The 25,146-nt window shown below is 38.8% G+C and overlaps 1 protein-coding gene across 1 annotated transcript; it reads left to right on the forward strand.

Annotated features, from left to right (window-relative positions):
* The first annotated feature begins 314 nt into the window (after positions 1 to 314).
* LOC137657869 (uncharacterized) lies at positions 315 to 24,636 on the forward strand. The gene is made up of 9 exons (XM_068392468.1): positions 315 to 511; positions 5,577 to 5,743; positions 6,151 to 6,240; positions 7,922 to 8,065; positions 8,633 to 8,746; positions 9,431 to 9,595; positions 11,642 to 11,747; positions 13,258 to 13,490; positions 23,275 to 24,636. The coding sequence occupies exons 1-9, from the start codon at positions 352 to 354 to the stop codon at positions 24,589 to 24,591; spliced, it is 2,496 nt and encodes an 831-aa protein (XP_068248569.1). The 5' UTR covers positions 315 to 351; the 3' UTR covers positions 24,592 to 24,636.
* The last annotated feature ends 510 nt before the right edge of the window (positions 24,637 to 25,146 follow it).

Here is a 25,146-nt window from a genome sequence, read left to right on the forward strand (position 1 = left end):
GAGTTTCTTTTGGGATGAAAAAAGGCCAAACTGGCAACTCTCTTGGGGAAGAGGTCCGTAGGTGGTGGCCAGGGGTGCCATTCGTACGATAATTATTGTACATGTACGATTATTTTAGGTCCAGTACGATGTACGATACATACCTTAGGTATATATATGTGTGTGTTTAATTAAAAATTATATTAAAATATTTTGAAATAAGTCAATTATGTAACTCCTTAATAATTATATTGAAACTATGTACGATAATTTTGGTTGAAAAAACGACAATTTTAAGGCTCATGTACGATAATCCAGTCAAAATAATCTGGTAACGCTGGTGGTGGTGCGCAACGCTGTTACCAAGCCAAAATGGCCGACCCTGGCCCGAGTTCCTATTATAAAACGATTAAGAATAACTTCGGATATTGCCTCCACCTCTCTGTTGCATCTGCGATCGTGAAGAAACATGAAGATAATACAAGCACGCGATATTCTCTCATTCGTTCCGACCCGAATTTCGGAAACTCGAGTAAGTGGGAAAAATGTGTTGTTTGCAATTGCAATTGGCAATATTGTGACGATGTTGTTTTCGTATGAATGAAAGTGTAGTTGATAGTAAAATCATTCACTAATTATCTACCGATATTTATTCCTGATTTGTTAATAAAACTGTAGTTTTGAATGTTGTACGTGTAACCCCATTAGGGTAAAGATTGATGGGGATTAACGTAAACAAACTGGAATGGGGAACCCTAAGGATGTGTACATTGCCCCAAAGGACCCCAAGGATGTGTACATTACCCCAAAGGATCCTAAGGATATGTACATTGCCCCAAAGGATCCTTAGGATATGCACGTTTCCCCAAAGAACCCTAATGATGTGTACATTGCCCCAAAGGATCCTGAAAATGTGTACATTGCACCAATGGACCCTAAGGATATGTACATTACCCCAAAGGACCTTAAGGATACGTACGTTGCCCCAAAGGACCCTAATGATATGTACATTACCCCCAAAGGATCCTAAGGATATGTACATTACCCCAAAGGATCCTAAGGATATGTACATTGCTCCAAAGGACCCTAAGGATATGTACATTTCCACAAAGAACCGTAAGGATATGTACATTGCCTCATAGGTATGGGTCCAATCCTACGGGACTACAAAACATCCTATTGAGTCTAATTTAATGTCCTTTATTATATACAAAGTTAGGCTGTTGCTAAGGCTTGTAGAGCACATGCTTAAATTAGGCTTCTCAGGTTCCACATATGATAGTAATCTTCGAAGTAAAGTTTTACTATTTTCTATAAATCACTAAAGTCGATCCTTTTCTCTAATTAGTTGCTTCTATCTCTCTATATTCAACACTATGACATGATTTTCGCTCTTCTGGTTACGCATGGTTAATCATTACCCGGGCACCGTTGCATTTCCTCCCTAGATTGGGTGCGTGTAGATTGTCGGGTCACCAGTCCTGCGGCTCGCATAGAAAACGAGATACCTTCTCTCTAATGGGTTGCTTCAATCTCTCTATAGTCAACACTATGACATGATTTTTCCTGTCCATTCCATTTAAGTACTGTAAATCATTACCTGTGCACCGTTACATTTCTTTCCTAGATTGAGAGTGTGTAGATTGTTGGGTCGCCAGTCCTGCGGCTCGCACAGAAAACGAGAACCCTTTTTATCCATGAATATCATTGTCCATAATTTATCGTATCAAAGAGAATGTTTGTTAATGAACTAACACTAATTAATTACTTACTGGTCTTTGCTCTACCATGGCTCGCTGTGCTACGGATTAAACATTATTTTATTGGTCCTCTGTTCTGGCAAGTCCATGTTGCGCCATGCACGTTAGCCGAGTGGGTGAGTATTTTGGCAGACAAAAAAATCGGTGACCCAATCGCCTACACACTACACCTAGATTGCTATGTACTTTCACAGAAATTGGTCTCCCCTTCACCCCTCCAATGTTAAATTTTGTAGGACGCTGTTGTCTTATTCGTCAGCCATCTTGCCTCGTTATTTTGGCCATTAGCACAGTGACATGTTTTACTTTGGCCATTCTGTGAAAAATACTGTATATCATTATTTGTGTGCTATGTACTTATTCATTGCAAAACTTCGTTTCCCCGCATGCCTCCAACAACTTGAATTTGGAATTTTTTTATTTTTGAGCCTTTGTATATCGGCGGCCAGTTCCGCGCGTGTGTATAGAAAATAGACACCAACCAACGTAAACTTTTCCCCCCACCTAGCCTAACCTACAAGTCATGTCCTTACCTAACGGGTGGGGCCTAAAGCCCCCTTGCGACCCCCCTTACACTGCCGTATTCTTAGTCTACCATCATCATACATACAGGTGGCTGCTATCATATATTCCTGTTTTTTTCTCAATTGCCATCCTAGTAGCACTGAACAACTCGGGGATAACGTAAAACTTTAAGTGCAAATAGTTGATTCTACAATTTATGCTTTCACAAAACAGGCGTCACATGTAATACATGTTGCAGAATAAAATACAGTACTTTCACAGCATTGACCTAAATTCATATAAGCCAACAAATAGCCTTCTATTTGCAATTAGAATTACCACCACAAATATTTTTTATGTTTTCTTTTGTTACTAGAATGAATTCCCTTACCAACTTACAACCCCTTTAAGGCTTGACATAGTCTGGTGCCAATGCCCTAACTCAAACAGCATGAAGTCGGTAAAGATGGCGAGTTGTTACACTCGAACAGCGTCTAGTTGATAAATGGTGGAGAGTTGTTACATGTAAGCAGCGTCGAGCTGGTAAGGGTGGCGAGTTGTTACATGCAAGCAGCGTCGAGCTGGCGAGTTGTTACACGCAAGCAGCGTCGAGCTGGTAAGGGTGGCGAGTTGTTACACGCAAGCAGCGTCGAGCTGGTAAGGGTGGCGAGTTGTTACACGCAAGCAGCGTCGAGCTGGTAAGGGTGGCGAGTTGTTACACGCAAGCAGCGTCGAGCTGGTAAGGGTGGCGAGTTGTTACACGCAAGCAGCCTCGAGCTGGTAAGGGTGGCGAGTTGTTACACGCAAGCAGCCTCGAGCTGGTAAGGGTGGCGAGTTGTTACACGCAAGCAGCCTCGAGCTGGTAAGGGTGGCGAGTTGTTACACGCAAGCAGCCTCGAGCTGGTAAGGGTGGCGAGTTGTTACACGCAAGCAGCCTCGAGCTGGTAAGGGTGGCGAGTTGTTACACGCAAGCAGCCTCGAGTTGGTAAGGGTAGCGAGTTGTTACACTCAAACAGTTGCGAATTGTTACACTCAAACAGTCTCGAGTTAGTTAGGATGGAGAGTTATGACACTCAAAGGGTGGCGATTTGTTATACTTGAACAGCGTCAAGTTGGTAATGGTGTCGAGTTGTATTGAAAACAAATAACCTGGACTGGTTCTGAGTATAGACTATTTTGAGTTGTGGGTTTGTATATTGTCTTCGTTTTAAGTTTAATAATAAATCTCGCGGAATCTGGCATTTCAGTTTTCCCTTTTCTCTATATGGCCATCCTGCAGATCTTAGTAGGTACTCAGAATATACCCTTGTCTAAACATTTTACTATAAGCATTCAAGTAACTTCATTTCTTGACTGAATGTAATGGTACATTTCTATAATGTAAGAGTATAGTTTAACTTCATTACTTGTTAAATGCCTAACTTATTGGCTCGTCCTCATCATTGCTCACTCTTTGGTGATTGGTCCACAGAAATTTTTTAGACGATTCCATGAATAAAGTTAGTTACAACTTAATCTAACAAAGGTTTCTGCTTCCTACGAAAGCAGGGACACGCCTTGCTGGACATCCTTATCATATCATTGTCTGAAAGTCAATCCAACTGTGTTGTATCCCTATCGCGATACACCCTTACCTAACGTAGGGTACCACACCCTAGCTTGGCAGGTTTATGGGCTGCCAACGCAAGAGCCTGTGTCTTGCATAAGGCAAGGCAATCTAAAACACAAATGCGTGACAGGCTCTCTCTTAATATCGTCCTAACCATGCATATAACTAGCTTTTTGTTACTCCTTTGGTAAGCCTTAATAACATTTTATAATTTCCTTGAACTTGATCGTCTCCCACTGTTTCTTAATTTCCTTTTCCTCACATTTCTCAGACAATCGTGATCACTCTTATACTACTGTAATTTATTTACATTGGCTGCCGATTAAAGCGAGAATGGAATTTAAAATATGTACAATAACCTACTAAATCATCAGAACCGGCCATTCAAAATGTCTAAGAGAATTGCTTCATATTGTGCAGCCAACAAATCCTGTTGACACGAGAATTGTTACATATGGTTTCAAGCTCTTAGAACCTAGATATACAGTATGTCTACAGTAGGTTCTAGAGCCTTTAACCCTTTTACCCCCAGGCTATTAGGAAATTTCCAACCCTTAACCCCCAGGGGGTTATTTTTTTCCCAGCACATTTTGCAGTATATTTTTTTTAAATTGCTCTAACAGCCTTAATTTTTGTCATAGAGAGGTCAGGTTGGTCTCATTCTCTTGAAAAATGCCTGAATTTTCTCAAAAAATTATCAAAAATATGAAAAAAAAAATTTTATAGCATTTTTTTGCAAGGACGTACCGGTACGTCCATGGGGGTAAAGGGATGGCTTTTGTGAAATGTACCAGTACGTCCTTTGGGGGTAAAAGGGTTAAATATGAGGCCCCAAAACTTTACAATAATCTCCCATGAGACATCCAAAGGATTGAAGATATTAAGCTTTCAAGAGTAAATTGAAGATTTTCTTATTCTGAGATTGCTTCGATAGTGACGATTTAACAGCAAGCGAGGAATACGCAATGTGAAATTCTGAATGATCTCGAATGAACATGATAAAACGACTGTGGAGGTCCTGTAGAGAGTAGGGTTCTCTTCCTGTACAGGACTGGATAAGCAACCCTTCAAGTAAAGTAACCAATTCTAAGAGTGACATTGTACTCCTTTTACCCACCTCACCTTTAGTACAAGAGTTACTTGGACATTTTTCCGACTCAATTTTCCTAACTGTTGTTTTATGTACAGTATATTTACTTTCGCTTTCCTCCCTCCAATCTTGTATACTATTTTATGTTGTTATTATTATTACTTGCTAAGCTACAACAATAGTTGGAAAGGCAGGATGCCATAAGCCCAAGGGCTCCAACAGGGAGAATAGCTCAGTGAGGAAAGGAAATAGATAAACAAACTACATCATTGACATGACCTTCTCCTCAGATTCTACTTTCAACACTTAAGTCATTTGTGTGTAACAGCTCTCAGGAGACTTTCTTTTCAGCATTCCTTTATAGTTTATATAGGAGATATTTATTTTAATGTTACTGTTCTTAAAATATTCTATTTTTCCTTGTTTCCATTCCTCGCTGGGCTATTTTCCCTGTTGGAGCCCCTGGACTTATTGCATCCTGATTTTCCAACTAGGGTTGTAGCTTAGCAATTAATAATAATAATCTGCTTCCAATCTTAGTTTTAATAATTAAGGCTCGCTGTGAATGAATGACGTTTATACTATAAAACCTCAAAATTCTTGAAAATCTTAATTGTATCGTTTTATTTCACAGCGTGGAATAATGAGGACTGCCGAATACAGTGGGAGGAAAGCGAGAAGACAGTGGGCGAGAGGTTGGTGTTCGACGGGGTGCCCTTCTTCGTCTTAGGCACCAGATATCTCGGGTGTCAGTTCGGAAGCGACACCGATCATAAGATGAACATCTTCATGGATATGAAAGTAAGAGATTGGATTTTAGTTTTATTGATTTTAATTTTATTTGTAGGCTTATATATCAAATAACTTATATAGAAAGATTTCCTTTTATTAAAATTTGCATGGCCCAGAATAACGATTGCGGCACTTGGGATACCTGCATGCTAAAGAAAAGGAACCTTGGCTGTGAGAGTTCAAGATAGAGGTTTTTATAAACTGGTTTTGATTTTGGAGGCTATAATGGAGAAGAGACTTTCTTAAACCCAGTGTTAAGTCGCAAAGATACTTTAGAAATGATTAAGATCTTCACTGTTTAGATTTAGTGGTATATAAGCCACTTCAAAATGTATCATTGGGCTCTCCTAGAATGCAATTTGTATCTTTTTTTTCCTAGAGATTTCCTAATTCTATTAACATTTTAATATTTGCAGAGTTCGCCTGGAGACCAGTGTGAAGCCAAACGCGAGAAATGTCCTGCAAAGATTATATTGAAGGAAGTGATAAAGTTTCCGCATTATAAGGTAAGCTCTCAATTTCTCTCTCAATTGGTCTATAAACTATGATACCTCATCAAATTAATTTTGCTTTCACACTTCAAAAGTCCTGCTTGCTTCAAACTATTTTCTTCTTCAATAACATTATTACAATACCGGTAGTTATAACCTTGAAGTTAGATTTACTTTTTGATTAACCCTTTTACCCCCAAAGGACGTACAGGTACGTTTCACAAAACTCATCCCTTTACTCCCATGGACGTACCGGTACGTCCTTGCAAGAAAATGCTATAAATTTTTTTTTTTTCATATTTTTGATAATTTTTTGAAAAAATTCAGGCATTTTCCAAGAGAATGAGATAAACCCGACCTCTCTATGACAAAAATTAAGGCTGTTAGAGCAATTTGAAAAATATATACTGCAAAATGTGCTTGAATAAAAAATAGCCCCTGGGGGTTAAGGGTTGGAAATTTCCAAATAGCCTGGGGGTAAAAGGGTTTAGTTACATTAGTTTATCCTTGCAAGTTGGACGTGATTAGATCTCTCGCCAAAACCAACTGTCTTGTTTCAAGTTCTGTTTTCTCTTCATGCACTTTCATATATTGGTTTTCCTCTCAGGTTAGGTTTGATAAGCGCGCTCTCCACTTTCTTGTGTCCTTTTTATTTATCTTTTACCCGATATTCTATCAGGAGTAGTGATTCACTGTATGTGCTTTTCCACCAATCCTGGACCTTCTACATATCTTTATCCTTTCAATCCATTTTTTTTCTTCAAGTTTCTGATAAAAAAAACCATTGTCCCTCTTCATACCGTAGTCTTCTGACTGATGGACACCATTATCTCTGTTGTTATACTGTATGTCGGGTATTTTTTTTTTCAAGTTTCTGATAAAAAAAAAAAACCTTTATCCCTTTTCATATCGTAGTCTTCTGACTGATGGACACCACTATCTCTGCTGTTATATGTCACTGCATTCTGGCCATGAATTTGAGTACAATATTCCATGCCCTTTGCATCAATAAGTGAGGCCCTTTGCATCAATAGGCAAGGCCTTTTGCGTCAATTAGGTTCATAAAAGTGCCATGATTTATTATTGTTATTATTGCTATTACTAGCTAAGCTAAATCTAATTCATGGTCGAGTCCTCACTGTGTCATAACTGTTTTATCGACCTTAGTCGTTTTTTACATAATGGTTACTTGTTGATCATAAGAGTAGATATGCAACTCATGCCCTTATTATTTAGATTTACTTTTTATCAATAGTATCCTTCATTGATTTTGAAATTATTTGTCTTTGATTTGGATGTTTTAATATGTTGACTTTTAACCCTTTTACCCCCAGGCTATTTGGAAATTTCCAACCCCTAATCCCCAGGGGGTTATTTTTTTCCCAGCACATTTTGCAGTATATTTTTTTTTAAATTGCTCTAAAAGCCTTAATTTTTGTCATAGGTCAGGTTGGTCTCATTCTCTTGGAAAATGCCTGAATTTTCTCAAAAAATTATCAAAAAATATGAAAAAAAATTTTTTTATAGCATTTTTTTGCAAGTACGTACCGGTACGTCCATGGGGGTAAAGGGATGGCTTTTGTGAAACGTACCGTACGTCCTTTGGGGGTAAAAGGGTTAAAATGTTGCGCATATTGCACTGCTTAAATTTCATTAACAGTAGCACATTTACAAATGCTGTCCATTCCTATTTCAGATTGAATCCAATACTAATTATGAAAAGAAAAAATGGTCAAAGTTAGTGAGAGACGACCTATGTAAAGGTACTGCTGTAACTGAACGTCGCATATACGTCGAGGTACCCAAGTCTGATGCTCATGTTCACACAATTACTTGGAAGGTATGATACTGTATTCACTATTTAATTTTATTTTTTTTTACTTAACTGGTTTTTTTTACTTGAAATTGAAGATCAGTTTTAACTAGTCTTCTTTAGTAATGCATTTTGTGAATAGCTAAGTATATATATTCCCCTATCTGAGTAGGGATACCTTAATGTAGTGAAAGGGTTTGTGTATCGCCTTGATCAGCAAGGCTGTACTAGTCAAGGCCACCCACACAAGGTAGGTTTTCTGTGAACGATGAAACTGGAAGTCTCCACCATCACCAATCCGCAGTGGCCAGCGTGGTGATGAAAATGGCCAAACCCCAAACATTTACTAAGGATATATATAAGGTCTTTGTCCTGCAGTGAACCAGAAACAGCTGCGTTTGATGTTGTACATATTCGTCATATCTTGGATTTTATGTATTTTTCAAGCAGTATTCTGCTATTAGAATAACCACTCATACTTTTGAATATCACAGTATACCTGTTTTATGGAGATATGTTATTCTGGTATGGCTAAGTAATTAAATCCTGTTTAACGCTGATGGATGAAATTTCACATTCGTTTATTTCCAACAGAAAGCCAATCCTGTTCCTAGCCATGTTGCCAGTCCTGTGCCAACCCATTGCTTGGTATGCAATGCCAAGCTTTCTTTATCAACAAGAGCTACTGTCTCATTATTTCCTGATGGGGTAAGTTTTGCAGAAGGATTAATTCTTTTGTTTCACTCGCAAGGGAGTTTGAAAATGTTATTCGGTCTGTGGGATTGATTTAATATTGTCCGTAATACAAGTGAAAAGTAACATTCTCAAAGTGTTTATCGCTAGTCTTGCTTGCATGTTCTAGATGGGTTTGAAGCGTTTTGGTTAACAGGAGGGGATTGAATATGTATTATGTTACTTGTTTTCTATGGTAATTTTATCTGAAATTAAGAGTATTATGAATTTGAGGTGAAAAATAATGAAACTATGTTTAATTGAGGATCCAAAAGTCAATGAAATGTGTGTATTATCAACCATAAGAAAAGCAAACTTTCTTTTATAATTTTTGCTCATATACCAAGCGTTTCTTAATTTTAGTTACCATACCCTGTTTATCAATGGACCAGTATTACAGTATACAAATTTGTATTAATTTACAGCACTATTAAACATTCTCTTATAATTTTTGGTCATATACCAAGCATTTCTTAGTTTCAGTTACCAGACCCTGTTTATCAATAGACCAGTATTATACAAATTTGTATTAATTTACAGCGCTATTATTTCTCACATTCTTCAAAGCTGAAGTTTAGATTCTAATCTTGTACATTTATGCTTACAAAATACTTCACAAAATATTTAGCTTTCAGTTAATTCGTGTTTATATCTCGACAGGCAAGAACGTCCCACCGGCAGTTAGAGGTGATGTCTGTCTTGGGTGGCATCGTGAACCAAGAGTTGGTTGCCTGTAATTTACATTCCACTACATTGTGTAGTAAATGTTTCAACCTGATCGATGACATAGATGCTCTCGAGGAACAGTTGTCGAGTAAGAAGAAGGTGAGATCACTCAGGATAAGACCTTGATCTACATTAATTTCTAACACAGAGGTTCAAGTTGTCACTATTGCTAACACAGAGTTTTAAGTTTGTATTATTGCTAACACTTAGTTTCAAGTTGACGCTATTGCTAACACTTAGTTTTAAGTTGACGCTATTGCTAACACAGAGGTTCAGGTTGTCACTATTTTAAAACAGAGTTTCAAGTTAGTATTATTGCTAACACTGAGTTTCAAGTTGTCACTATTCTAATACTGAGTTTCAAGTTGTCACTATTACTAACACTGTTAAAAGGTGTCACCATTACTAACACTGTTTCAAGTAGTCACTATTGCCAACACTGAGTTTCAAGTTGGCACTATTGCTAACACTGTTTCAAGTTGTCACTATTACTAACACAGTTTCAAGTTGGCACTATTGCTAACACTGAGTTTCAAGTTGGCACTATTGCTAACACTGTTTCAAGTTTTCACTATTCTAACACTGAGTTTCAAGTTGGCACTATTGCTAACACTGTTTCAAGTTGTCACTACTCTAATACTGAGTTTCAAGTTGTCACTATTACTAACACTGTTAAAAGGTGTCACCATTACTAACACTGTTTCAAGTAGTCACTATTGCCAACACTGAGTTTCAAGTTGTCACCATTACTAACACTGTTTCAAGTTGGCACTATTGCTAACACTGAGTTTCAAGTTGGCTCTATTGCTAACACTGAGTTTCAAGTTAGTATTATTGCTAACTCTGAGTTTCAAATTGGCGCTATTGCTAACAGAGTTTCAAGTTGTCACCATTACTAACACTGAGTTTCAAGTTTACACTATTCTAACACTGAGTTTCTTGTTGTCACTATTACGAACACTGTTTCAAGTTGTCACTATTACTAACACTGTTTCAAGTTGTCACTATTGCCAACACTGAGTTTCAAGTTGGTATTATTGCTAACGCTTGAGATTCAAGTTATCACAGCCCTCTTCAGTCTGGACAAAATTATACCTAAGTTTTTGTTTTAGTAATGCTTCTCTAATTTATAGCATAATCCATCATTTTAAATTGTGTTGGCAAAGGGAACAATTGCACTCGGAGATTATAATGGTAATACAACCTATAAACATTTTGCAATGTTTTGAAATTCCTGTGGATTTTGTTTTCCCCTTTAGTTTTACATCGCTTCCAACTTAAAACAAATCTCATGAAAAAGTTTATCAATAACAATCCCTTTGTGGCTGCTGATATGCAACCCTATGCTGTTGATACATACATACTTATACCAAGGCACTTCCCCCAATTTTGGGGGGTAGCCGACATCAAACAAATGAAACAAAAAAGGGGACCTCTCTCAGGCTGGGAGGAACGTAGAGAGGAGAGGTCCCCTTTTTTTGTTTCCTTTGTTTGATGTAAGTACAGTGTGAGAAATTGGTGGGAAGAAATGGTGTCTAGAAGCTAAAACATAAAAAGGCTTTTGACTCAGGAATTTGAGGTAATTTGGTCATATAAAGGGATAGTCGGTCAGAAATTCTTCAGAAATGAAACTGGCAGGATGGAGACCCATAAGGAGGTCTCGGTAATAGTGGAAAAACAGAGCCTAGCTGAAGGCTAAGTCCTGATGTAGTTCAGGAAGATGGTATTTAACAGAATTGAGAGGAGGGTACGTATTTTAATGTAACCCTTGACAGAGTAGGGTTAATGTTAGTTCGTTGTTACTGTTGGTGTTTGGTAATTCACGTTGAGGATTTGAAGTAGCGGTGACTTTTATACGTGTTATACGAGAGTATGGCATTGCATAGCTTTTAGTTTATTTGTTACTTCTGTCTCCTTTATGGACAGCTGTTTTCCCTGTTTGAACCCCTGGGCTTTTAGCTTTCTGCTTTTCCAATTAGGGTTGATGCTTGGCTAGTAATACTAATAATGATAATAAGTCAATTTGGATAATGTCTAATTTTCCAAGTTATTTATATATACTGTATAATATCTATGGATGTATGTATGTAGTTTTCAGCGTGAAGTTGTGTATTTTTAGATTTAAAGTTGTACTTTTTCTTTCAGCACATGTTGGATAAGTTTGAAAGGACAATGATAGAAGTGAAAGGAAAGACAGAAATAATCGAGGAAGAAGTAGATGAAGTGGACAATCAAAAGGATCTACCATATGGTAAATATTTTTTCCCTTTTTTCTTATGAATTGGCAGATTTATAAAAGCCGTAACCTGCTTTTTTTCAGTTTCGTTGTTCATGCTTTTATCATTTTTGCTCTAGCTATTGAGATTGAAATATGAACTGTAGAAAAAATCCTGAGTTGTTGAATCCTTCAGCGATTCCTATCATTTTAGAATGGACAATTATGAAATTACCACACTAGGAATTGTGGAAATTATTATGTCATTTAAGAACTATGAAGGAGGATTTGGTGATCAGCCTAGGGAAACAAGAGGCAGGGATATTTAATGGTACAGTACTTTTATTACACTGGAAGCTTGAAAGCTTTTAAAATCTTTACAGGGAGTTTCTGCCATTTAAGCTTAGTCTGTCAAGCTTACGGTGAGTTCCCCTCAGGAAGGCCATTGCTTGAGTACTGTAAGCGACTTATGGCTTACAGAAAGTTATCTTTTGCTTGGTGTCAAATATCAGGGCTATCCTCTTTACTTTTGGTTTGGAACAGGAGTATTTCAACTTGCTTTATTCACGATAGCTATTCCTTTTCTGTCTAGTTTGATCATTTGCTTCCCAACTTGTGCTATCAGCTGAATTATTGAAATTGTTTGTACTGATTAATGAAGGTAAACTTCATTAATTCTGTTTTAGTTATTTCAACTCTTATAATATGTTAGTAAATGTTAGTAAGTCTTATAATATATTAGTAACTTATAATATGTTAGTAACTCCATGTTCAAAGATGTAGATGAAATTTGCTTTTCAAGGGGAAAGCTTGTTCAAAGATATGGCGATATCTTCTTTAAAAGTTAATGAATTTGCCGTATTTTGGGAAGACCTGTTGCATTATTCTTTAAGTGTAAATTAAGTCTTGAGTAGTATATTGTCTCCACTTGAAAATCTAGCTCTGGTAGCATCTTATTTGGAAGCAGACAAATCTTACTTTCCTAATTGAATTTTTTTTTTTTTGGGGGGGGGGGGGTGTAGACTTGACATTACTTGCTAGGCTTTCGTGTAAGATAAAAACAGAAAATGTATACCATTTGTAAAATCTTAGACTAAATTGAACAATATAAAGTTTCTTTATGCATAATGCAACCATTTTAAAGTTTGTTATTTTGATCTTAGTTATAAAATTTGTTATTTTGATCTTAACCCTTTTACCCCCAGGGTATTTGGAACTTTCCAACCCTTAACCCCAAGGGGTTATTTTTTTTTCAAGCACATTTTGCAGTACATATTTTTTGAATTGCTCTAACAGCCTTAATTTTTGTCATAGAGAGGGCAGATTGGTCTCATTCTCTTGGAAAATGCCTGAAGTTTCTCAAAAAATTATCAAAAATATGCAAAGAAAATTGTAAATAGCAGTTTTTTGCAAGGATGTACCGGTACGTCCATGGGGGTAAAGGGATGTGATTTGTGAAACGTACCAGTAAGTCCTTTGGGGGTAAAAGGGTTAATCAGTCATAAAGTTTTATATTTTGTTCGTAATCAGTTTTACACAATTCTAGGAAAGCCGCGTCGTGTTGAACGAAAGAGAGGGCGACCGCCAGGACGTTCGCGGGGAAGAGGATCGTACAGATCTCGAGGGAGACCAAGAACTAGCAGCCTTCAGAAATCCCAAAGCAAAAGCATCATCAAAGTAGAGATTGATCAGGAAAAAGTAGATGACTCGGCCATGTCTTTTGTCCCCGAAGTCCCATCTCCGGCCTCCTTAAAGACGATAAAAAAGGAGGATATAATGGCAAGTGTTTTACTCTTTTTTGACAATTTACGTCATGTTAACTGCAGCTTGTTGGTCTTTCCATAGAAGGTTCTTACCCCTTTTACCCCCAGGTTATTTGGAAATTTCCAACCCTTAACCCCCAGGGGTTATTTTTTTTCAAGCACATTTTGCAGTATATTTTTTTTTCAAATTGCTCTAACAGCCTTAATTTTTGTCATAGAGAGGTCAGGTTGGTCTCATTCTCTTGGAAAATGTCTGAAGTTTCTCAAAAAATTATCAAAAATAGGAAAAAAAGATTTTTTATAGCATTTTTTTGCAAGGACGTACCGGTACGTCCATGGGGGTAAAGGGATGGCTTTTGTGAAACGTACCATTACATCCTTTGGGAGTAAAAGGGTTAACTTACAAGTATTCAGAGATACAAACTCGAATCAAACTGAAATCATAAATTTCAGATGTGTCAAAAGTGTGAGATGAAGTATTGTAAAAACACAATATCATAATTTAATGCAGTAAGCAAGATGCCATTAGCAGTATGAAACGGGACTATTTGTTGACTTTTGCAGTATGAAACGGGACTATTTGTTGACTTTTGCAGTATGAAACGGGACTATGTATTGACTTTTGCAGTATGAAACGGGACTATTTGTTGACTTTTGCAGTATGAAACGGGACTATGTATTGACTTTTGCAGTATGAAACGGGACTATTTGTTGACTTTTGCAGTATGAAACGGGACTATTTGTTGACTTTTGCAGTATGAAACGGGACTATTTGTTGACTTTTGCAGTATGAAACGGGACTATGTATTGACTTTTGCAGTATGAAACGGGACTATTTGTTGACTTTTGCAGTATGAAACGGGACTATGTATTGACTTTTGCAGTATGAAACGGGACTATTTGTTGACTTTTGCACTATGAAACGGGACTTTATTGACTTTTGCAGTATGAAACGGGACTATTTGTTGACTTTTGCACTATGAAACGGGACTTTATTGACTTTTGCAGTATGAAACGGGACTATTTGTTGACTTTTGCACTATGAAACGGGACTTTATTGACTTTTGCAGTATGAAACGGGACTATTTGTTGACTTTTGCAGTATGAAACGGGACTATTTCTGGGGAGAGACCTGTGGCGCCGGGTGAAAAGAGTCCTTCTTATATACCTTTTCTGATAAAACCTTCCAATTATACCAGAGAAAGATAAAAGCATGGAATGCTGAGGTTACAACCCTCGCGCGAGCACCTTTAGGGTGTCGTGTATAAAGCAAAGGCGCGTGAAATCCACTATTCACAGGTTGTCTTCCATTTAGTTAATTCCTTCGTCAAAGGGATGGGCCGATACAAAGGCCCTTGCCAACCACCAGCGCCACACCACCCACGCCACGACGCGAGCGCCATCTGAACAACATCCTTCTTCCTTCTTTTTGGAATTCAAGTGTTGAATGTTTTCGTTGTGCTCTCGGTCTTTTTTATCTATCGTGGATTTATTTTGTCATGTCCGAAGCTCCATCTTCACACATTCCAATGTTAAGTACCATAGTTTGTTTTGACAGTATTTTATTGTACCGGGCTTGTGTTTTATATCCAGTATAGTCTGTTTTATTATTCCCGTCTGGCCGTTCATGGCGGCCATTGTTTGTTCACTTGTTTGGGAATTCATCTTTATCTGCCCGTTTAGTACTCTGTCACTTAGGTTCTTGGTTAAGTCCCTGGCCTTATGCCTTTAGAACCGTTATTATTTTTATTTTTATTTTATGCTCATGGTACTTTTTGCAAGTAAGTCCAGCCTACGATCGAGATAGCGATTTAGCTTTGTTTTTGTTTAGTAACCGCCCGAGGCGTTCGTCACTCGACTCGGTTAAAGGAACAGTGCTATTTATTTTAAGTTTTAACGGATGCTATTCTTCGATCGTAGTATTATATGGATGTACATTTTTATTTTATACGTTTATAATAGTGTTTTGTGATTTTTAGTCCTGTTTTTGTGTCCAAGAGAGCGAGAGATTGGGGTCCCCGTTTTCTGTTCGCAGTCACGAGTTTCCCCTTTATCTCGTTTTCTTTCTTTGCTCTGGTGGTTGAGCGGATTTCCCGTTTTCCGTTTTGTGCGTTCAACGGGTTCTCCCTCCCTCACCTCTCCCCCTCGGGGTGGATGATAACTTACGAGTTATTTATTTTTTCGTGACTTTTCAATTGTTAGCGTTATTTTGGTCCGTGTTCGTCCTCTCCCCGTTACGGCTCGGGAGTAGTTTATGAACGTTTTCCACTCCGCCTTGAGTTCTACTCCGGCTTGAGGGATTCTCAATGACTTTCGTTCTATTGTTATATTTATATATTGTTTACTACATGGGACGGGCTTCATATTGTTTAGATACGACCCTCCGGTGGCCCTTACTGCGGTCTCAGGCCACGGCCATATCCACAATAGCCATTGTTATTACAATTGTGTTTTTATTCACAATAATTATTCAGGACCTTTCTTCTCCCTCCGGCCTCACCGGAGTTTGTAAATACGCTTTGCTATGATCTAAGCCTTAGCCCTTAGCTGCGGCTTGGCTTTTATATCTTCACAATTGAATTATTAGCCACAATTGAATTATTCAGAGTATCTCATTATCCTCCGGCGTCACCGGAGGTCGCCCATACACTTCACACTTATATTTGCCTTGCCTTTGGCTAAGACGGCATTATTCAGGACATCTCATTACGCTCCGGCTTCACCGGAGGTCGCCCATACACTTAACACTTATATTTGCCTTGCCTTTAGCTAAGGCTGGTGTTTATATTTATTTTAAGGGCATGTCACTGCTTCCCCGACCCTCGCAGGTCGGCAGATTGCTTTAAGTTATTTATCCTTATGTCATTATCAGACATTAGGTAAATTACAAATATACAAACATTTGGATATTATAGTGCCAACAATGGTTTTGGCCGAATAGCGATTTAAACGTTTGCGATTTAGTCTGTTAGTTTGTACTCGCCCCAGGAAGGCTCGATTTAGACTATATCCTTATTTATTGGTTAAGTTGTCGTTATTCTTCGTTTTTGGTTATTACAATGACTAAAAATTAAAAAGGAAAAGGAAAAATAAAAATAAAATAAAAACAATCAGTTTTATTTTACTTTCCTTATATTATTGTGTGATGTTAGCTTTTATTATGTAACCTTGAGAGTGAGAACATAGGGTGCTCGTTTATTAGCTCGAGTAAGGGAGGTGATTTTCCCGTTCTCCGTTTTTATACGTTCACGAGTTATTCAGGCCTCCTCTTATTATCAGAGTTGATGATAGTACGTTTAATGTTATACACGTTTTATTGATGTGGTTACTGTTAATATAGCTAACACTATTAGTAGGAACGTTGGTGTATGAGTCATTAATTGGGTTCGATTTATACCGACACCCTTAGCTCCGCCTTGAGTTATGTTTAGCTCCGCCTTGAGTTATGTTTAGCTCCGCCTTGAGTTATACGCCGCTATAATGGATACTCATTGGGTGAGAACTAGTCAGATATTTGGAGTGCAACGGTGAAATCCGGCACTCAGACTCCGACTGAGACCTTTTTGCACACGAACCTTTGTCATGTTTGATCTCAATTACACCTTTCCGGCCCCTTTTTTCATCGAATCTCCGGCTACGCTGGAGATAACTCAAACATTCATTGAGGTTAATGTTATCGTACCGGTGACGGTCACGATCTCACGGGGACTAGCCTTTGCTACCGGATCTCCCATACAAACAGAGATCAAGCAGACGTCCAGAACCGGAGTTAACAATGTGATACCGATGAGGATTTCACAGTTTCATTATTACGGTTTCTTTTTCATCGAATCTCCGGCTTAACCGGATATCGTACAGGCGATCAGCATTGAGGTTAATATTAGATTGCCTCTGGTTCACGTTGTCACTATGACGGACCTTTGTTTGTACCGGGGATGGTTACCGGAGATCCGGTACAGTCGGAGATCACTCAGACCACGGGTGGCCAATCTTTTGTTTTACCTGTAAAAAAAAAAAAAAAAAAAAAAAAAAAAAAAAAAAAAAAAAAAAAAAAAAAAAAAAAAAAAAAAAAAAAAAATAATTATTATTATTTATGAACGTAACTATGCCTATATTTATGCATGTATTTAATTCTAACTATGTATAAATATGGTTAAATATCCATACAACATCGTGTTCAAATAGAATTAAATTAATTATGCCTATATTTATGCATGTATTTAATTCTAACTATGTATAAATATGGATAAATATCCATACAACATCGTGTTCAAATAGAATTAAATTAATTATGCCTATATTTATGCATGTATTTAATTCTAACTATGTATAAATATGGATAAATATCCATACAACATCGTGTTCAAATAGAATTAAATTAATTATGCCTATATTTATGCACGTATTTAATTCTAACTATGTATAAATATGGATAAATATCCATACAACATCGTGTTCAAATAGAATTAAATTAATTATGCCTATATATATGCATATTCAATCCTAACTGTCTAAATATGGCTAAATATCCATACAACATAGTGTTCAAATAGAAATACATTAATTATGCCTATATTTATGCATAGTCAATTCTAACTATGTCTAGATATGGATAAATATCCATACAACATAGTGTTCATATAGAAATAAATTTCCACCCAGTGGCGAATGCGCCAACAGTGTCACATTTCATGAATACAAGTGTCGCACTATACCCCAGAAGATAATACATTAAATAACTTGTCTTTAAAATGGCTTTTTAAGAGTATACAGCTGATCCCAGCCTGTGAATAGGATCGCTAACCAAAGTTCAAGGAACATCCAGACTCATGTCCCCTTTGTGTTACAGAAGGTTCGCCTGCATGGTTCCCATCAGGATGATGATGATTCTCTCTGGCCTGCAAAGAGAGGCTCTCCACCCTTGGGTATCGAAGTTGGGAAGGAATGCTCCATCTAGAGGTCCCTATCTCCTCGGAGTGTCCTCTCTAAGGTTGGACAACGACCCCATGGACGGGCAGGTATGTGGGGATGAGTTTTGAGCCTTCAGCTTTGCAATTACCTACGTCACCGACCTAGGACCATTAAAGGATCCTAATGTTCATGTTACCCTGCATAGACTGTGACGGCTAAAAGCAACACATTCTAAGGAAATCCAAGGGGCTATGATGAGCTCTAAGGTAGGGTGGTGAGTCAGTGCCGTTCAGGAACTCGGATATAGGTGGTACCATAAATCTGGAGGGCATAGACGTCCTCCCTCTGGGGGACCTAGATTTTACTCCCAGGTACTAGAATTCCCATTCAACGGATTCGTTCGATTGAAAGAGATTGCCTTGGTTAGCTTAGACAAGGTACCGAAGGTAACGGTATTATTTCCTAAAGGGCAGGCCCGATCTGTCTGGACCAGGATGTTGTCAGCCTGGGGGGTACGATAATTCCAGGCTCTGCCCTTCCAGTTCGACCTACACGTTTGTTGGTCTGATCGGGTCAGTTGTGGGAAGTACGTTCTGTCTGAGACCTCTATCAGACAGGAATTGATAGTCGGTTTCCCACTCGTCATCACAGCCTTCCTCTGGTTCGACGATTTTGTATCTGACCCCCCATCATCAGGTGGTCTACCTCACTGATTCCCCAGGTACACAGTCCAACTCCGTTGGGATGTTTTGCCTGCATGCAGCCCTAGATCCGAACCCTCAGGCTCCTTTCATGGACACCAGAGAGGAAGCTACAGGAGTAGAAGACAGTCCCGACATCAAGGCGGACCTAGGAAAAAGGGGGCTCGGAGAAGGGAAGGACCTAGATTCACTCCCTCACAACGCGGTGGTCCTGGTAGAGGGAAGACTTTACCACTTTCGTGACCATTGGACTCGGTCTGTGGGATCATAGCATAGTCTCTAACGGTTTGAGATGAAAATGGCCTCAAGGTCCTCCTCCTCCGCCAGTGACCTTCTCCCAGAAATACACTCCCGTCCTGAAAGAGTACACCACAGGGTTACTCAAGAAAAAGCAATCAAACGACTATCTCTTAGGTATGGACCTTACTTCCCCGTGGGACCGTCACCACCTCTGTCGATCTTACCGACCGCTATTAGCTTGCGCCTATAGCTCGAAACTTCTCTTCTTATCTGGGTTTCCACCTAAGCAGGAAAGCCTTTGTGTTCAAGACATACCCTTCGGCCTCAACATTGATCCCAGGATATTCACGAAACTGGGAGAGGCAGTGTTAGAACAACTCGGGAACCAAGAGATACTGATCATTGCTTATCTGGCCGGTTGGCTCATTTGGGCCCGGCCGGCCATAGAAGGTAACAGAGCTACGAAGGAATTTCTTCGATCGCTCGACAACCTGTGATTTCGGGTCAATCTCCATAAGTCTCGCCTGCGACCATCAGGCCACTTAGAATGGTTAGCCATTCAGTGGGACCTTTCGAAGCACACGTTGTCTCTCCCTTCCAAAAGTAAGAGGAATAGGTTCCAAGATCAAGAATTTCTCAAGCACAAACAGGTGTCCAAAGAGCCTAGAAAGTATCCTCGGCCTTTCCCAATTCACTTTAGTAACAGATCTCCTAATAAAAGCCAAACTCAAGACATCAATCGATTTTGGAGAAAGAGCTACAGTACCTATAAGAAGACAAGGTCTCGAAGATCCCCTCTGTCGGGAAAATGAGACTACGCCCATGGTCCGAACCGAAGAACCTCTCCAAAGCGGTTCCTCTACAATTCCCACCTCCACAAGTGACATTCCATTCAGCCGTGTCTCTAAGTGGATGGGGGGATTTCTCCGAACATCAGATGTTTCAGGTTCTTGGTCACTAGCCATGAAACAGTCCCATATCAATGTTCTCGAAGCCATGGCAGTGTTCTTGACCCTGAAGAGAGAGACTCCTCCGAGGTCGACCCACATCAGAGTAGTGTCAGACAGCACAGCCGAGGTACACTACGGAAACAGGGGAGGATCCAAGTCACCCAACCTGAATCAGATCCTGGTCACTTTCTTCGCCTGGGCAACAGAAAAGAACTGGTTCCTGTCAGCACCTCACCTAGCGGGAGGCCAGGATGTGAGAACGGGCTCACTATTCAGGACGAGTTCCCTGGAGTCAGAATTTCACTCCGGTGGATACTCAGGTTCGTTCCAGGCATCCAGGTAGATCTATTCACATCTCAGATCAATCACAAACTTCCTTGTTATGTGACCCCAATCCTGGACCCTCGGGCTCATGCCATGGACGCATTACCCCGGGATTGGAATCATTAGAGGAAGATTTCCCTATCTCTCCCAGTGAATCTTCTAAAAACTTTAACACCGACTGCGCTCCTTCCGGGGCGCAGTGGTTTTAGTACCACCTCACTGCCCAAGAACAGTTGGTTTCCTCTCCTCCTCGAGTGGAAACTCCGTCCCATCCGGATTCCGTTCCTCAAACTGACCCGAGTATTCCAAACTCACTGTGTCAGATTACTCAAGGATGTCCAAAACCCTAACTTTGTGGACTACAGGAAGTTGGCAGCTCGTAGAGACTCGAACATTGAACCGGAAAACGATTTCTTACTCGAATCAGTCAAAAGGGACTTGACAATTCGCCAATATGATTCGGCCGTTAACCCCCAAAATAGGTGGTCCCCTTGGAAAGTTATTCCTCTTCTCCAAGATACTTTTCTATGTCCGGTCACCACTCTCAGGGCCTTTTTAGCCACGACTGCTACCCGATCGTCTGGCCCCTTGTTTATCAGGGAACAAGGAGGTACCATTCCCATACGTGGTATTAGGCTATAGATCCTATACTTCGTTTGACAAGCCAATCCGGGATCATTTCCCCCAGAAGATGGACTTTGATGACCTTATAAAGTTCACGGGTTGGGAATCTCTTATGGTCTTCAAACGCCACTATCTAATGAACTTACAGGCTCTTAAATACCCAACAGTTGCAGCTGGGAGCCGTATCTCTCCCCAGTGATCTTTTGTTCTTCCTTTCATCCATCTCTTTTCTTCTCCCTCCTACCCGCCACTCGTACCACGACGCCGCTTCCTTGGTGGTTCGTTAGCCCTAAGTTTATTACATATTAGGTTATGTTTGTAACTATTATTGATTAACGTTGTTACAGGGTTGGGATATTCTTAGCCATGTCAGTTTTGTAGCATGTTTCCTCTGATACTCGGAGGCTTCCCTGTTATCATGTTTGTTTACCTTAATTATTTATGATTTTCTTTACATGGTGTTGTTTCTCTCCCCTCTTTAAATTAGTTATTGTTGGGCTTGGAAGGCATTCTCTGGTACATTTTCACCCGGCGCCACAGATCGACCCAGAAAAGGGATTTTGACGAAGGAAAAATCTATTTCTGGGGAGAGACCTGTGGCGCCCGGTGAAACCCTTCCCCTTTATTTTACACAATCCCACCCTTTTATTGACTTTTTCAGTATGAAATGGGACTATTTATTGACTTTTGCAGTATGAAACGGGACTATTTATTGACTTTTGCAGTATGAAACGGGACTATTTATTGACTTTTTCAGTATGAAATGGGACTATTTATTGACTTTTGCAGTATGAAACGGGACTATTTATTGACTTTTGCAGTATGAAATGGGACTATTTATTTACTATTCCAGCTGAAAACCTTAGGCATGAGAGTTACGTGAAGCCTACCGTAGGGCAAAATTTACCAAAATTAAACTAATAATCAGCTTCTTAGAACCTATTATCTTCGTAAGTTGAGGACTTTCTGTACTGTGATAGTTAGTGCCTATGTAAAAAATTCGCATACCAATTAATACTGTATATATATCTTATAAGATAATTTTTCATTTATATATTGCTTATATATATCTTATAAGATAATTTTTCATTTATATATTGCTTATAAGATATTTATGATAATTTTTCATTTATATATTTTGTACCGGTACTTCAATATTCGCATACCAATTAATACTGTAGATATCATTTATATATTTTGTACCGGTACTTCAATATTCGCATACCAATTAATACTGCTTATATCATTTATATATTTAGTACCGGTACTTCAATATTCGCATACCAATTAATACTGTATATATATCTTATAAGATCATTTTTCATTTATATATTCAGTACTGGTACTTCAATATTCGCATACCAATTAATACTGTATATATATCTTATAAGATCATTTTTCATTTATATATTCAGTACCGGTACTTCAATATTCGCATACCAATTAATACTGTATATATATCTTATAAGATAACTTTTCTTTTATTTATTCAGTACCGGTACTTCAATATTCGCATACCAATAAATACTGTATATATATCTTATAAGATAACTTTTCTTTTATATATTCAGTACCGGTACTTCAATATTCGCATACCAATAAATACTGTATATATATCTTATAAGATAATTTTTCATTTATATATTCAGTACCGGTACTTCAATATTCGCATACCAATTAATACTGCTTATATATATCTTATAAGATCATTTTTCATTTATATATTCAGTACCGGTACTTCATTTCCGATTCATCAAGATCGGGTAGATACTTTTATAAGTAAATAATGTTTGGGGTACACAGAGGATGCTCATGGCATTTGTGTTTTTTTTTAATATTTTAATTGTCATATTTTATTTGTAAAAAATGTTCGTGCTCAAGTTTTCATCGAGCATTTTTGAAAAATAAATCATTAGTGCTGTTTTGGCAAGTGATACAACTGGAGCTAATAGATTGTGATTCAACCGAATTGGGAATTGACTTTAAGACGTTTGTTGCGCCCTTTGCTCACTATCACCATTTTCATAGGTTTCTTTTATTTTTCTTATAGAATGATATGGAATCTTCAATGGATCATCAGGATAGCATCAATGATGAGGAAGAAGCCGAAGGAATCGTTGCCGTTGTCGAATCGGGAGGAGAAAACATGGTGGAACAGGTTTCCGTGGAGTTGCAAGGTGATGTTTTAGAAGTTGTTGGCGAAGTGTTGGAGGAAGAGAAGAAATACAGCAACAGCAAGATGTTTTCGTGCTCAGAATGTGATAAGCAGTTTCTATCTAAAGCTGCTGTTCGTAATCATATCAAGGTCCATAGTCATCTCGATTCTTACGATTGTATGGACTGCGAAAAATCCTTCTCGACAAAGTATAATCTTCAAGCTCACCTGAAGACTCATGAGAATCGCGAGAAAATCCACAGGTGCAAAGCGTGTGGGAAATCCTTTTATACTTCCTATCAGCTGACCACGCACTTGAAATCTCACGCCGATCACAGAAACTTTGTTTGCGATGTTTGTGGAAAGTCTTTATCCACTCAGAAGACGCTGGAGCTTCACTCTCTCATCCACTCGGGAGAAAAGCCGTTCCAGTGTGAAATTTGCGGGGCAACATTCAGGCAGAGGAGTAATCTACACACTCACATAAAATCTACGCATTATCAGGAGAAGAACCACCACTGTCACATCTGCCAGAAATCTTTCGTTCGGAAGAGATTGCTCGTGTATCACATGAACAGCATACACACAGGCGAAAGACCTTACAAATGCGAACTCTGTTCTGCCACGTTTGTTTACCCTCACTATTACAAAAGGCATTTGAGGAAGCACACCGGAGACAAACCTCACAAATGTCACATCTGTTCCAAGCAGTTCACTTCCAGAGAAAACCGCAACTCGCACCTCTTCATCCATTCCCACAAACGGCCGTACGAATGCAAGATTTGCGGCGCGGGTTTCATGAGGAAGCCTCTGTGCGTGACTCACGTAGCTGCTCATGGCTCGGGGGGAAACCCGGAAGATTACATCATATTCAATTCACCGAGCATGATGCTGGCTCCTTCTCCACAGTCGGCCCTTTCCGAGGAAACCTTAATCATCCCGGAGGAAACCGAATCAGACCGGACAGTACAAGCTGTGAGAATGGTCGGGGGAACAGTCGCTCAAGAGGCGGGAGACGATTCGTCGCAGATATATACAATGCGCGATGATAAGGTGGTGAAGGTTGTGTCAAGGCCTGGCTACATTATCGAAGCCGAAGACAATACCCGGTATGTTATTCATACCACAGAACGAGGAAGAGACGAGCACATGGATCACTTCTTTGCCGCTTTTCAGGGTCAAGTTGTTGAGGTACGGACGGAAGATTTTTAGCCATGTTAATATATCGTAGAGTGGTTAATAAACATTCAATTATTTGCTGGTCGTTTTCTTTAGTCTTCTCAAATTTTCTTTCTGTTTCTGTATTGGTTTTATAAAGTAAAGTAATGTACAGTAGTAGTCTTTTCTGTATTTTCATTGTGTAGGAAGTCTACCGAGTAGAATTTCTTAACATATCCTTTTGAAGGATTACAGTGTGTGCCTGAGAAAGGTTGATCATAGTTTTCTGGCCCAGTCAATTGGGGCTTTGCTTGCAGTAAAAGCACCAAAATTTGGGGTGCTATATAATTAATATATATTTCTATGTATATAAGGTTTCATTACATTCTCTATATATACTTAGTGGAAATTCATATTAGATATAAATATTTTAGGAGAAATAGGACCATCCTACCTAATAGAGGCTCTTAATTTTACATACTCAAGGGGCACATCATCTTGTTCATCGCAAAGGATACACGGGAGAATGAAATGTCCTAAATATCCGTTTGAATCTCTGCCTAACCCATGTTGGTGTGTGCCATTTTTCCTAACTTTTATCATCCACTT

The sequence above is a fragment of the Palaemon carinicauda genome, chromosome 18 (genome assembly GCF_036898095.1).
Source record: "Palaemon carinicauda isolate YSFRI2023 chromosome 18, ASM3689809v2, whole genome shotgun sequence".
Classification (NCBI taxonomy): Eukaryota; Metazoa; Arthropoda; class Malacostraca; order Decapoda; family Palaemonidae; genus Palaemon; species Palaemon carinicauda.